This window comes from Convolutriloba macropyga, chromosome 2 (assembly GCF_964194025.1).
Source record: "Convolutriloba macropyga chromosome 2, txConMacr16.3, whole genome shotgun sequence".
NCBI classification, from domain to species: Eukaryota; Metazoa; Xenacoelomorpha; order Acoela; family Convolutidae; genus Convolutriloba; species Convolutriloba macropyga.
Genome location: NC_134469.1, coordinates 42,858,196 through 42,872,672, shown reverse-complemented (window position 1 = coordinate 42,872,672; position 14,477 = coordinate 42,858,196). Strand labels below are relative to the sequence as shown.

The 14,477-nt window shown below is 35.6% G+C and overlaps 1 protein-coding gene across 8 annotated transcripts in view; it reads left to right on the top strand.

Moving 5' to 3' along the window:
- Window positions 1-13,592, top strand: part of LOC142358680 (uncharacterized) — a 62,476-nt gene extending 48,884 nt beyond the window's left edge. For 5 of the 8 annotated variants that reach the window (XM_075410182.1, XM_075410185.1, XM_075410188.1 and 2 more), the window contains exons 2-6: window positions 8,762-9,003; window positions 9,458-9,733; window positions 9,961-10,397; window positions 10,601-10,965; window positions 12,443-13,592. In XM_075410182.1, the coding sequence (XP_075266297.1) occupies window positions 8,816-9,003; window positions 9,458-9,733; window positions 9,961-10,397; window positions 10,601-10,965; window positions 12,443-13,174 (1,998 nt within the window). In that variant the 5' untranslated portion in view covers window positions 8,762-8,815 and the 3' untranslated portion in view covers window positions 13,175-13,592. Of the gene's footprint in view, window positions 1-6,292; window positions 6,650-7,362; window positions 7,854-7,954; window positions 8,148-8,761; window positions 9,004-9,457; window positions 9,734-9,960; window positions 10,398-10,600; window positions 10,966-12,442 lie in introns of those variants that run through there. The other 3 variants (XM_075410184.1, XM_075410181.1, XM_075410189.1) reach the window with 3 other exon arrangements.
- Window positions 13,593-14,477: the final 885 nt, after the last annotated feature.

Here is a 14,477-nt window from a genome sequence, read left to right as displayed (position 1 = left end):
CGATTACTATTAAGGAGTAAATACAAAGTGCCAATTTTTTCTCAAAAGCATTCTCGATAAATTTAAAAATATTTTTAGTGAGTATTCATAATAAAAACGTTTAGTATCTCTCTATGTGTAGAATTTCATCTGAATTTGTAATTTTCTCATTTTCTCATCCGTCGATTTGTTTCCGAATCTCACGGGCTAATTTTTCAGGTTATTCATGTTTTTTATACTTTTTACTTGAAGAACAGAAGCTAAACAGGCTTTTTAAACTTTTTTAAATGAAATTTTGGTTAAGCAGATAGAGATTCTTTTACCCAAACGATGATCAACGGACAAAGAAATACTGCCTTGAAAAAATTCTATCAATGAAAGCATAGTTTTTTAGTTTTTTTCTGAAACTTTTTAGGTACTGCAATATTTACTCCAGGATATCCAACCCTGAGGATCCAAAACATCGAACTCCAAGACATCTAAAACAAAATTATCAAATTTGAGTAAAGCGTTTCTTTGTGGAAAAAAACTCCTATCGTTTTTTAGTTTTTGAATTCATCTTCTTTTGTTACAATCCAATGTATTTGGATTGTACTGGTTTCCTGGATGTTTTTGAAGATTTGTTCTGAGTTTTTTTGTTGGTAGTCTTCTCATCAATTTAATTGGTTCAGGTCAATGATATTTTTTCTCTCTGAAATTTAAAATATTCGATTTCGGAAAATAGCATTGAGTTTTTCAGTCTGGCGTTTTTTTGTTGTTTTTTTATTTTGTTTTCATCTTTTAGCCTCATTAATTGCAGGTCTCATCTGTTTACAAAGAACGGAATAAGTCGTTGCACCTCACAAGTGTTGCTTTCGACGATTTATACGATGTTAGTTTTCAACAAATAATGTTACATTGTTGAGTTTTGCTCGTATTTGTTACACATTTTGCTGTTTTATCACTTGATCTAAGTTGCAACAGATGGCATAGTTTGCTAATGGGAATTAGTTGAACGGTTTTTTGTCTTTAATCAAAGTAGTCTTTTTGATAATTTTTCCATTTTGTTCAAATGACAATTTGATTTTCTCTTGCTTGTTTTTTTTCGCTTTTGTGGTCTTATCGCTTAATTATAAAAACAAAATTTCGCATTGGCCTTCTAGTTTGGCGTAGTTTTTGTATTTTTTGGTTCCAACTTTTTGCTAACGCTTTCTTTGACAGATACAGCGTTTATTTTTGAAATACTTATCGAAATTTTGAACTTTACCTTCACTTGTTGTTCTGTTGTTCGTTTTCAGCCAATAGAACTGCGAAATTTGTTTCGTGACTTTAAAATTTTTTTGATTCGCCGTGGTCAAACTTTAAGACCTTCAACTTAAGTTTTTGTCTGTGTCCTTCTTTGTCATTTTTTCGCATAAACAATGTTTCATTTTCACCTCATTCTAGAGATGCGCAGAGTGATCATTTTCGTAAAGCGTTGCTATTTTGTTGATTCTTGAAATACAAAATCTTGGCGGAAAAGATTGTTGTTGTTTATTGATTTTATGTTGTTTTTGTCCATTCAGGGTTGTTTTTTCTACTTTTCAGTATGAGAGCTTGAGTAAAAATTAATGAAACAGACACCAGCAGTTTTTGGCGATAAAAGATTAACTGTTTCTAACGGCTATCTTAAAGAATATAAATATGGCCCATACTGATATATAGTTAGGGATAAAAACTGGAAACTCAACAGGCAAGACAGGGTGACCTCTGAAACATTGCTAAGTATATTACATTGTTTGTCACCGTTTTACTCAAATTTAGAAACTACTAGACGAGAAACTTTATGCATTCAGATTAATGCCATGAATTCTTTTCTTCATCTGTTAGAAAGTTTTGTTTGAAAACTTAATGTGAAAAACTTACTTCTTGAGTTTTCATCTTGAAATACTAAAAAACCAATTATCTTGAAACAATTAAATAAAAAAACTTTTTGATAACAATGTGATTAAGAAAAACTGAAGACAACATTTTTCGCTCAGGTAGAAAGACAATGGTTCCTAAACTACTCATTTTCTATGCAACTTGCTGTGTCTGTGCTATCGATTAAAAATAATACTATTGAGTTTTTTTTATTGTTTTACAGGTATTAGAGCCATACCATATAAATAATACTTGTAATCTTGGTTTAGTTATTATTTTCGTGCATAGTAAAAAGACTTTTTAAAGCATTTTAAAATAAGCTTTGTATTGTTTTAATAGTTTTCTAGTATCTTGACAAACGTTGATAGCAAAAAACTACAACATAAATTTAAAAGAACAGAACTAAAAAACGAGCTTGGAGAAATCCAGACGGTTTTCTAAAATTGTTTAGATAATTTTTATCTACCAGAAGAATCATTAGAAAGATTTTTCAAAGAGTGTAAAAAAATTGAGATGCCTTTATCGTTTAAAGAGCAGAATAAAAGTTTTAGAAAAAAACTTTCTGTCAAAGTTCATTTTCATAGCTTGATGAACGTAGCAAAATGATATGTTGTAACACCCAAAGTCTAAACTTTATTTTTCATGACATTGAAGAATGTGAATATTCTAAAACACTGAACAGAAAATTGAAAAGGAAAAAACAAGGTTTGAGACCGTCGTCTTTTATTTTGGAATCTATATCTAAGAAAAATACAATAAAGTGATGCTTTTTATTTTTCTCATTTCTGACTTTGTGTTCAAATTTCATTCGTAGAAAATTTCAGAGAAAAGTTTTTATTAAGGTATTTTTTCTTAAGGTATATTGACATTGAGTTTTAGTCGTAAATCTTGCTTGATGTTTTATTTGACTTTGTTAATTTTCTTCTCGTTTATTCTATATAATATCGGTTATCATCGGCCTTCTAATGAGGCGTTATTTAGTTTGTTCAAAGGTTTGAGTTTAAAGGACTTTTTTAAATGGAGACACCAAATATTTTTGACCAAGAGAGGAATTTTTGAGAGTTTCCTATCTGGTCCTCATTTGGTAGTTTATTCCAAAAATTTGATTAAGCGGTGTCGGAACTTTCTGTGTGAATGAACAATACCTGACCTCTGTTTTTCCGGCGTGTAATAAGAGTTGCGCACTCAAGACTCTTTCTTTAGCGACTGATTCAACAGAGACAAAGCCAACGCTCTATATGTTCGACAATCCAGATGGAATTTCTCTTAACTTATTGAGTGTCTCTTTCCCTGCTTCCACAAATGACCAAATTCTGTAGAGTACTTTATATGAAACTATTAAAACTGAGCATTGGAATGATTTGCACGGGTCGAGGTGTCACCGCTAAAAATTGCTAAAAGATTTAAGATTTGCAGTGAATTTGAGATAAACTGTAAGATTTTCGCTCAATGCGATGAATTCGGTGACAAAAAATATTTAAGCGGTGAAAAATTTTTCATTTCACCGCTTAAGCGGTGAACGAAAATTTTTCAACGCTACCAGCAGAATGCGGTGAAAAAAAGCTTTTCAGCGCTATTAGCAGAATGTGGTGAAAAATAATTTTTCACCGCTACAAGCAGAATGCGATGAAAGAAAGTTTTTCAACGCTAAAATCGCAAACCCTACAAATATTCACCGCTAACTTCAGACGTTTACCATAAATTCACAAGAAATATGAATGAAGTAAGCGACAAATGGCGCAGTGGAATAAGAAGTTGCCGACAACCAGGAGGTGAGTGACTCGAACCCGTGTACGGACGTTTCTTTTTCGTAAGAAATCCGGTGAATGCGGTGAAAAAAAATCTTCACCGCTAAAAACTGCAGATCTTACAAATATTCATCGCTTTCAGCGCATTCAACGCTAAACGATGCGGGCGCTTTGCGGTGAAAAAAGTTTTTTTCACCGCAATTCACCACTAATTTTACATTATTTTTTAACTAAACCTCGACCCGGGTATCAGCCTAATTATGTGAAAACATGCTTGCAATACCGAGTACTAATTTGTAATGGGATTTGGAATTATTGAACGAAAAGAGCAAAGGGATTAAATTAGGTAAAATGGCTTGGGTATGTTGACTTGTTGAGTATTTTGGCATTTTGGTATTGGTATTGCCATGAAACCGTTTTTGTGGGCGTTTCACAGCGGTTCACACTAGAAGAGAACTTTGGATAAAATTTGATCACTTGTTGGCATTTGTATCTTACTTAAAGCTGCGCTTGCTATGGTTGATATTCTCCACGTATCGCAAAAAAATTGTAAAGCTGAAAACTACGCATCATATCACCGTTTTGGTATTTTAAGGGTTTTGAAATACAACCCGGAGCAAATTAGCGCTGAGTCAGTCTAGAGACATTCTGTTTTTTAGGGTGACCGGCTCTCTGTTCATGTCACAATTTATACAAGCCGGTCTCGATATTTAAATCAAATTTACTCCTTGAGAAATATTAGGTTCAGCTTAACTGCAATGTTTGTCTTATGTGCGATTCGAAATTCCGCGTGGGTAATTGTTACAAATACTTTGCGTAGCAAGTCGTAGCCACTAAGCTGAATGGGTTTTGTGGTAATTGTCTACAAACTAGGTTACGTATAAATAGTGTCTATACTAGTATAGTAATTACCAGTTATTAGCTACAAAAGTTAGACATTATTTTCCCGGTTCGGCACTTCTTAGTAGTCGTACATGGATCATACATGATGTAATACAAATCATAACGTATTTTTGAGTACGACGATTGTATGACTACTAAGATATCATATATTATCCGTGCATGATTACCAAAAAATCATATATGAATCTAGTGTCAAGAATCATACATCTATTTTTCATAAATTTTTCAACATTTATGTTTTTTTTTATTTTATTCGGTGAGGTATCACATTTGTGATTCCCCGCATCACTTTGTGATCCACCAAAAGACGCTAACATACAATATCTTTTTCAAAGTTAAACACTGAAGAAAAGAGTAATTCCAAATAGATAACTAAAGTTTTGATACTATCTGAAGCCAGTTAATACCCATAAAAGCTAATTTAAAAGACACACTTAAAAAGTTGTATATTACATCAAATTCATTCTGTGGATATGTTCAAAATGCAAAGTTACTATTTAGTGAGCGCTTAGAATCAACTGTGCTTTTCAAATTCGATACAATAATTTAATATGTCCCCTCAATATTTCATACGAGAATTTGTGGCACCAGTCAATGTTTTTTGTGTCATATAAAAACTTGTATGAAAATTTCTTCAAGTTCGATGGAAAATGCAAATTTATACAGTTTTTAGGCTTTCCAATTTTTTGAATGATCCCTGTTTGACTTCTAGGAAATCGTATATGATCTTTGTACGACTACCAAGAGTTCATACAAATCATTTACGACCTGGTATGGTTACTAGGAATCACATTTGACCTTGTATGACTACTAAGAAATTGGTATGACAACCAACCCGTTCTGCTCAGACTTTTCTGGTGAATGGTGAATTTCCGAACTATACAGGATAAGCTTAGCGAACTCTAAGACTTCAATATAATCATGATGAAGAATAACTGCGCATACAGAAACTTAAAACATTCTGGAAATGCAATGTTTCAGAACTGATTAATTTTTTACCATTGAAATGAGCCGGTTCAGCTATTTCCTTAAAAAACAGGTTCTTACATTTTAATAGTTCTTGCAAATCATTTACACGGATCAGATAGAAGTTTTACTCTCGTTAAGAAAAAGCAGAAAATAATGCAAAACAAGATTTTTCCCGTTTAAACAATAAAATTTATGATGCAAACCAATAAAATTGACAATCTTTCCAACCCAAAGATGTTACTCCCGACGGTTTTTCGCAAAGAGTTCCAGAAGTATTTTAGGGATGGCACACCATTAAGCATTTTTTTATTGTGCATTTTTATATTAACAAATAAATTGCTCCAACTTAATTGCGCCTTTGTTTGTGATTATATTTTAAACTGAAATTAAATTCTGAAGATTCAAAATTTTTTTTGAAGTTAACCGGGCATTTACGTAGTCGTTTATAACTTTTCCTATGTGTCACCCTAAAAAAAAATGCTTGAAGAACTAAACTCTACATATCGTGTTATTTGGGTGTAAAATAGGATTTAGTGAAAAAATAATGAAGCAAATTTGAGTGACATTAAGCGTTCATATTTTTTGTGTTTAATGGTTGAAAATGGAGGCATGGATGAAGCCATAAAAATAAACAGCAAATCGCGGCGCGATTAAAGCAATTTGCTCCAAAAATGCACAAACAGTTGGGGAAAATTATTGTAAAAGCGTTTCTTCAACCCCGGCAACATTCTATACAAATCTACACTACAAAAACTAAATTACTCCCCGATTTTCTTCTGATTTCGTTTCCTTAAAAGCGCACCGGTTTTGCTGGGAAAAGGAGTGAAAATTCCAAACGCAAATTTATTCAGATAATTCAGAGAGTGAACGCTGACTATGGAAAAGTGTGGCATAAAAGAAGAAGCTTCAGCTTAGAATAGCTATGCCGAAATTTCTCTAATTATCCTCACAAAATAACAGGAAACGCTGCTCAACACACAAAACTGCATTCTGTTGGAACTGTTGTTTAATCAACAAAATATCAACTCCCAGTTTTTCTCTTTTTTGTTCATCTTTTATCTTCCTTATTTCATCTCGCGCATTATTAGCGTGGGAAACTTTCTTGGAACAAACTCAAATCGTCGGTGACTGAACAACAAAATTGGGAAACAATATCTTCATCCCCAGGAGTAAGTTTCCCATTTTCCTCCCATTTTATCCGTACCTTTCCTGTAAGTAGAACACGTGAGTTAAGATGTTGCCGGTTTTGTGCTATATGCTTTTGGTAAAAACTAAACAACTAGTTAAGACTGCAGTAGAGGTTGCAATTTGCTTAATAGCAGTTTGGGTACCACTTCCACTTTTTCTGATCAGTTTGCTTGTTTGTTTGGTTTTTTTTCTGTCTATCGGCTGTCCATCTTGTTTTCAATCCACTTAAATTCCATAGTTTTATCCTTTCAGTACCGTTCCTTTGTTCTTTCAATTCTGAGCCGTTTTGTGTCCAATTCAATGAAAATTACAATTTTCGGTTTGTCTTTTCTGGTTTGGGCAAATTGCCCGCTTTGTGGTGCCGCTTTTTGTTCCCATGGCGCAGAGAGACTTGCTTAGGGAAAATTGTGGGATTGACGGATAGAATTTGTTTGGGTTGTTTGTTTGGTTGATTTGTTTGCTGCTCATTTAGTAAAAACAGGGGAAATCTAGCAATTATCCAAGATTGTTCCTGTTATACTTGACTTGCTTCCTCATTACAATTTTCCCACTTATTTACTTTTTCTGGTGCTTCCCAAAATTGGTTTACGAAATAATAAATAGCTCCCCACTAATGCAACAGTGCAATTACTGAACAAGAGCAATATTAAGAGCAGTACGGGTTATTTGTTTCGCTTTTAATTCCCTACTAATCGCCTGCCCACTGCTTGCTACTGCTGCTGTTGCCTACATCCCCAGCAAGCTAGCTAGCTGCTACTGCCTAACTAAACATAAAGCTCCCTCTCTCTTTCTCTCTCTTCAAGCGCCGCCGGCCGACCGGACGAAGAGCGACCAATTGAATTGCCCAAATCCAAAAACAATTCCTTCAGCCAATTTCCATCCTTTGCTTTCTATCCCAATTTTTCCATTTTCATTTTCAGGCCCCCATCTTTCAATTCAATTGGAATACACAAACACAATAACACTCACTTTTATTTATAGTATACCCGCTCAGTAGTCGCAGTATTCCTCATTTTTTGTCTTTATTTTCTTCATTTTCCTCCCCGGCCTAATTCCTTATTTTCCCTCCTGCCAGGAAAATAGCTCAAACAAAAACAAAAATCTGATAAGTAAACAGAAATATTGTCATCGCCAAAGCTGTAGATTTGCCAAGTCTAAATGATCTGCTAATTTTGAACTTCAGCGGTAAGTACCCACGAAAGCTTTACAGGTCATTCAACCAATTTTTTATGCGCAAGAATTTCATAGCTTTACATATTGATCGACCATGTTTCACGATTGTTGAGTCTTAAAACAGCATTTGTTTCATAAGCCGGCGTGAAGTCCAAAAAATTCACGCCTCGGCCAGTTTTTCATTGTGGTTTTTGTGCATTCGCAAATTTCTGTCACGCTCTAGTTTGAATGAAAAGGTCAATTATTCTATTATGCAATCCGGTTTTTCACGTTCGGTCACATCACCGCAAATTCTCAAGTTTAATTGTAAGTCACATTTTGCTGTTCTTCAAAGCTATCATCTTCAAGCTAATCCGTAATCAAATTTAATTATTGAAACGGCAAATTTTGTCAGTTTATCACCCTCTCAATCTAAGGTAGCCAGGCAATAATTAAAAAGTTTTGAGAACATTCGACAATTATTGAAATAGAATCTTAGGAGCATCGGTCTACTTTTATACTTTGTAATTTTTTCCGACAAAGTTTGTTTTTCAAATTTATGTTAAGCAAACAATTAATTAATGCCTCTGATATCCATTAAACCACCCGCCATTGATTTTTAGATTCATTCAAGCTAGTGACTGTAATTAAGTCAGCTTCAGCGTTTCTCAATAAATCAAAGCTTAAATTTATTCTATTTCAAAGCATAAACAATCAGAAAGCCGCTAATTGAGCGCAAAGACTTTTTAACCAATTCCCGCTCTATCTTAACAATTTCAGGAAACTTTCATCGTTTTTGAGTAAAAATCCTGCATTTAGATGAATCAATTACTTTGAAACTTTTCTTCGCGATACAAAGCCGCCTTAATTGAATTCTTCCAACAACTACTAGTCGCTCAAAGCTTCTGCAATTTTTATTCAATGCACATTGTCTATTTAAGGTTTGTGTCGAGGGGTGAAATTTGCCAAATCGTAAGATAAGAGACTTCATCAAAATGTCAGTCTTTCAATTCGTGAGGGCTCAGCTGGGCGAAAACTTGCTCGACCGAATTTGCAAGCGACACTGCGACAACAAGCAGACATTCTTCGACCTCCTCCAATCAATGACAGGTGTCAAAATTGACTCACAAATGACAGCCACCAATTGTTACGTCATCGAAGGAACATGGGAAGCCCTTGAAAGGTAAATAAAATGACGAAGTTTCAATTCCACGCAACTTTTTGTGTTGAATTTGTGTGCCTTAAAAATTGAATGGGAGTGAGAATTGTGGCCACTAAAATGAAATAGCAGGTTTTGAGAGCGTTTATTGACTATGTGCTCGTGGTCAAGAAAATCGGGAACGGGGAGATCAAATAGTTTTCGTTTAATTAGTTTAAATGCAATTCTGATAATTATGAAACGGTTCGAATGTGTTTTTTGTGCTTAAATACGAGCTGGCAGCAAAAACATTGTTGTGGTAACTTTACAAGTTTCAAATTAACTGATAGCTTTTACAAACTGCAATAACATCGTAAACATTGTTGCAAAGTTACTAGGATATGCGTGGCTGTAAATCGTGAGTGTAGTATCGGAAGGCGAGAGCGAGAGAGAGAGGTGTTGGAGAATTTGATGATCTTCAATCAAGTTTTGGTTCTAGATGCCACACCGTGTTGTACAAGTATCAAGCGGAGCTATGTGCGGAGGAGTTGGCAGATCTGGCTGACCAGCAACAACAGCAGCAGCAACAAGGCTATCCTCTCCTCACCCCGCCAAACAGCAGTGGGAATGGCAATGGTGGAAACATCATCACCTCAATGACCTCAAATATCAATCACCAACTGAAGAAGCCTAGTCCCGATAGCAGCACTTCATCATGTGCACCGCTGGAACCCATCACACCCAACTCAGCCTTCAACGCACTTTCTGACGCTAGGTTAGTTTTTGGGAAAAAAGGAGATAAACAAATCTACAAAAAATGCTCTCATTCAGATGTCGCATTGTTATAGGATATAATAAATATAAATAGCTTTTGGCTTATCAGAGAAAATCAGTTGAAGGAAGGATTGAGCGATATCTCTAATCACGACTTATTTTTCATTAACGTCCAATGAACTGACTTTGGCAGTATCCGTGTATGTCGTGGTATTTTTGATGTTTCAGCAACTCATCGCCTATCATCAGTGCTCTGCCCTTGATCCCATCACTATACGACCGCGCATCAGTTTCACCTGTTGCTTCCCGAGGCCTCGACCTTTCCCTAAAAAGCATGGCGCATCCTTTGGGACTGTTCGGGAGTCCAGTCGCGGGTCATACCACACCGCCTGTGGTGGTTAACAGTGCCACCGCTATACAGACAGCGGCTCTCAACCTCGCGACTGTTGGCTGTTTGCCTTTGGTAGGCCAGGCGAACAGTCTGCTAAATGGCGCACTTTCTAATGTAACAGGAGAAACTCACCAGATTGAAGGATCCATTGATGATGATAACGACAACGGGAGTATGGATGGATGTTCGGACTACAGTCACGACTCACCTGTTGATATTGAATCCACCACAACCACCACCACCACCTCCAAAAGTGCAATCGATTGCTTAATGGGTTAGTAGTCCGTTGACCAACAAGAAACTAATGACTTCAAGATGCCAAAATCAACTAATCGCAATTTTTTTGCGGAAGAAGTAGTCAAAACAACAAAAATCCTTATATATTTTTTCCAAACGTTTCTCAAAAATATCAAAAAGAAATCTAAACAAGTTTTTGAAAAAATACCGCAAATTTGAGTTGGGCAATTGTTTTTTCAGATATGAAAGTGGAACCCGGATCCATCAAGGTACCCTCCGACTCCCAGTTCCTAGCAAACTCTCCCCAAAGTGACGCCCTGAGCATCAACAGTGACATTCTGTCGCAACCAGCAAATAACTCGACGTCTAACCCAGTCTCTTCTTCGACTTCAACTACCCGGCAGCGCAAACCGAACTCTGCTAACAGAACCAGTCGGCCTGGAACTGCGGCCAGCGGAATGGGTGGGGTTCCAAATGCTGGATTTATGCCCAATAAAACAGACCAGACCAAAGTGCACCCTTGCCCTTTTTGCCCGGTGACTTTGGGCTCAAGCATGAATCTAAAGAAACATATCCAACGCAAACATAGCACGCCTCTTCATAAGGTACGTTTGAATTCATAAATAAAAATTCTTAAATTATACTAAAGAAAATAGTACCATCAGGGAGCATTTTATCTTTTGAAGAACACTTCAGTTATAAATTGTTATACTGTTTTCCAAAAAAAACTCAGACTTTAGAATTTTGTTTGAATTTTTTTTGCAAATATTATAAATCTTATTTACATGGATTCGATGCAAAATAAAAGCGATGCTGCTCATAAGTTATTCTGAAATGCGATGTAACAAAAAGGCAGCTCAAAAGAGGCCAATTCTTACCTAATTCTGTTGTCCTGAAGTTACCCATAAACAGTTTATTATTATTACTAGTATTATTTATTGTTTCTTGACTGTAGACCATAAACTTAAACTGTCTATTCCTTAGAAAGCTTATCTTCCCAAAGTGTGGGAGCGGACTATGAGAAGGGGATGGAAAAGGACGGGTTGGTATAACTAAACTACTTGTGAAAAAAGTCACCCACTTACTCACTTGGGCTAGCTGCGTCGCTTTCTCTTTCTCTCTTTCCTCTCTGTTTCAATTTAAAGCTGAGTTTGATTTTTAACACGTTTGGGCCTTAGTTGCATATAAAAATTGCATACTCACAAGTGATAACTAGACAACATGACAATTCATCGTAGTTTCTCTTTATACTTCGAACGAGTAAATTGCGATTTTTTTTAAATACAACCTGCAAAACATCATAAAGCTTACGTAGAACTTCTAGAAGTTAAATATTTGAAACCTATACCGATTTCTTGCAAAACTGTTTAGGTTTTAAGTGAAAATTTTGCATTAATGCATGCCGAGTTTACTAACACATCTTGATTTTCCACTAAAATTATGTGTGTGCTTCTTTAACTTTCATTGGAGCTGCCAATTTTAAGTTATAAGTTTTTCATTTTTGATAACCAGCGACTGTTTTACTTATTTTTGTTGTGCACACTGAACGAAGTTAATCATTGTATACTTCCAAGGACACTTTTCTGTGATAATTAATGCTCTCATCAGGTGAGGTTTTTCACAGAGTGATCTATCATTTATGCATGAGAATTGAAAACACTGAAAACTAAAGTTACAGGTAATTTACCCGGGTTGAACGATTTAAGTTGTCATTCAAGGATCATACATGATACCAATCAAATTATAACCTCCTGCTTAATACGATCCTGATATGAGACCAAAGAAATCATATATGATCCCTGTATGATTATCAGGAACGCATAAATCCGTTTTGTTCCAAATTCTATTGTCAAATTGATTTTGTTTCGTCGAGGACTCGCCAGTCTCTAAGTGTCACATAAGCCTTTTTACAATTACCTTGTTTGAATTTTGTATAATTGACAACCCGGATATTCTGCCAGGTAACCAAGTATGATATTTTGTGCGCCAAATGGTGCTACATTTTAGTTAAAATCATAACCGAGCTGCATTGTTTGCTGAACAATTTGCTTTTCTAAATAGAGAAAATGCGTCCATTTTTAGTGTGACATTTGTGGAAAAGCGTATGGATTTGTGAACGACTTGAGGGAACACAAAAAGATCCACTTTCTCAACTTGCCTTGCAATCAGTGTGACAAAGTGTTCAAATCCAGGAGATCTCTTCTTGGACACCTCAGTATTGCCCACAAAGACAGTGGAGTGCCCCCGCCCCCTCCTCCCCCCACTGGCCCATTCACTGGATTATCACCATCTAATGTTTCTACGACAAACAGTGATTCGAGCAGCACCCGAAGCAGCAATACGACAACAGCCCCCTCGTTAACAAGTAGCGACCTAGTCAACACGACTGCCCAACAACAACTAAACTTAAGTCTCTACTCTTCGCTGAGTGCTATCAACAGTTACTTCTCGGGCGCAGGATTGGACCCTGACGTCATCAACGCTTCGTCCAATCCCGACAAACAATCACCCAACACCTTTACCAACAACTCAGTTGCCCAAAATTTGCTTTCAGAATTTGACAAGCGACTGGGAATGATATCGAACTCGCCTAATTCTCTCTCCTCGTTGTCGGCCAATAACAACCTCATCAGCCGAACGATCGGGAGCTCTGTCGTACCGACAACCGCCTCCAATTTTGCCACGGGTGACATATTGAACTTAACCAAATCTGACCTCTCCGACACAGCTCTGAAATCTCCCATGAAGGAAGAATCAACAACTTCTCCTAAAACTGTCGCGTCATCTGTCCCGATGGAAGTTTCCGTTCAATAATTCCGATTCCCTAATTACATTTCATCATTCCATCAAACTAATTGTGTGTAGACATATTTGTTTAAATACTGATTCAAATCTGTTCGTCTAAGCAATAACAATCAATATATTTTGGTTCTATCAGATCTAAGCTTTCCATTGACAAGTTATTTATAAATTGTTGACAGCAAATGTTGATGGCAGAACTAGGCTAGACTTTTAGAAACTTTGCAGTGATTCATTTGCAACATAAACATAATCTTGTCAATATATCTTTGTACAATACTTACTTAAGTTGATACCATAGTAATTTGCAAATTATACATGCAATAGTTAAATCTCATGGAGCTTTGAAAGTTGCGCTGTTTCCAAAATTGTTCTCTATTAGTACTTTTTGTTCTATTACCAAATGTTGATTAATTAAATGTTTCCCAATTAACTAATTTTCACCATAAATTCAGATGAATTTTCAGATTAATAATTAAAATCTGAATCTTATTTTATCAGAAATAGTGCTCAAAATTAAAATTATGAACTAAAATTGCGTAATTCCGATAGATAGGATAAAATTTATGTTAAACGGATGAGAGAACAGGCGACTCGTTCAACAAGTTGTTGTTAGGGATGGTTCGTTAAATATTATTCCAACATTTTTTATCAAAAGGGGGGAAACATATGCGAGGTCGGCTTCTTTTCTTCAGCCAAATTTTTGCTCGTTGTTTACGCATCGTAGCGAAAGAATAAACATCATTTTGTCGACTTTAGAGGCTACTTTTGATTTATATTATAAAACTCTCATTTTTTTCATGTGGAGAAAGGGCGAGCTATTTTAAAAAAATATCGGGAAAAAAACGTTAAAAAAGGGAAAGGAAAATTCGGGGGCGGGGGGGAGGGTTTTATTGAAATATTAAAATCATTTGAGATGTTACTAAGTAAATAGATGTAAGCGAGAGATTATTATCCAATCAGAATCGAGTATTTCTAAGCGTTAAGATAAGAACATATTACTTTCTAATATACGTAAAAAGTTCCGAAAAAATTCATAAAACCTAATTTTAAGTAAATACTACCATGATATTTATCGAATAAGGCGGTTTTCGGCTTAACATTGTTAAGTTCTCTAGACGATTGTTGACCGATTATGAACCGATTTTGATGTCAAAAACAGACAAAAAACCGGCAAAAGAACATCAAAAATCTTGCCGTCTAAATCTCACTTGTTGCTATGAACGTTACCAATGCTTATAGATTGTTTTGCTTATATCGTTAATGAATTGAATCCTTAACGAAAGAGTGGTTTTACTCCTTTTCATGGTGCCGCTCC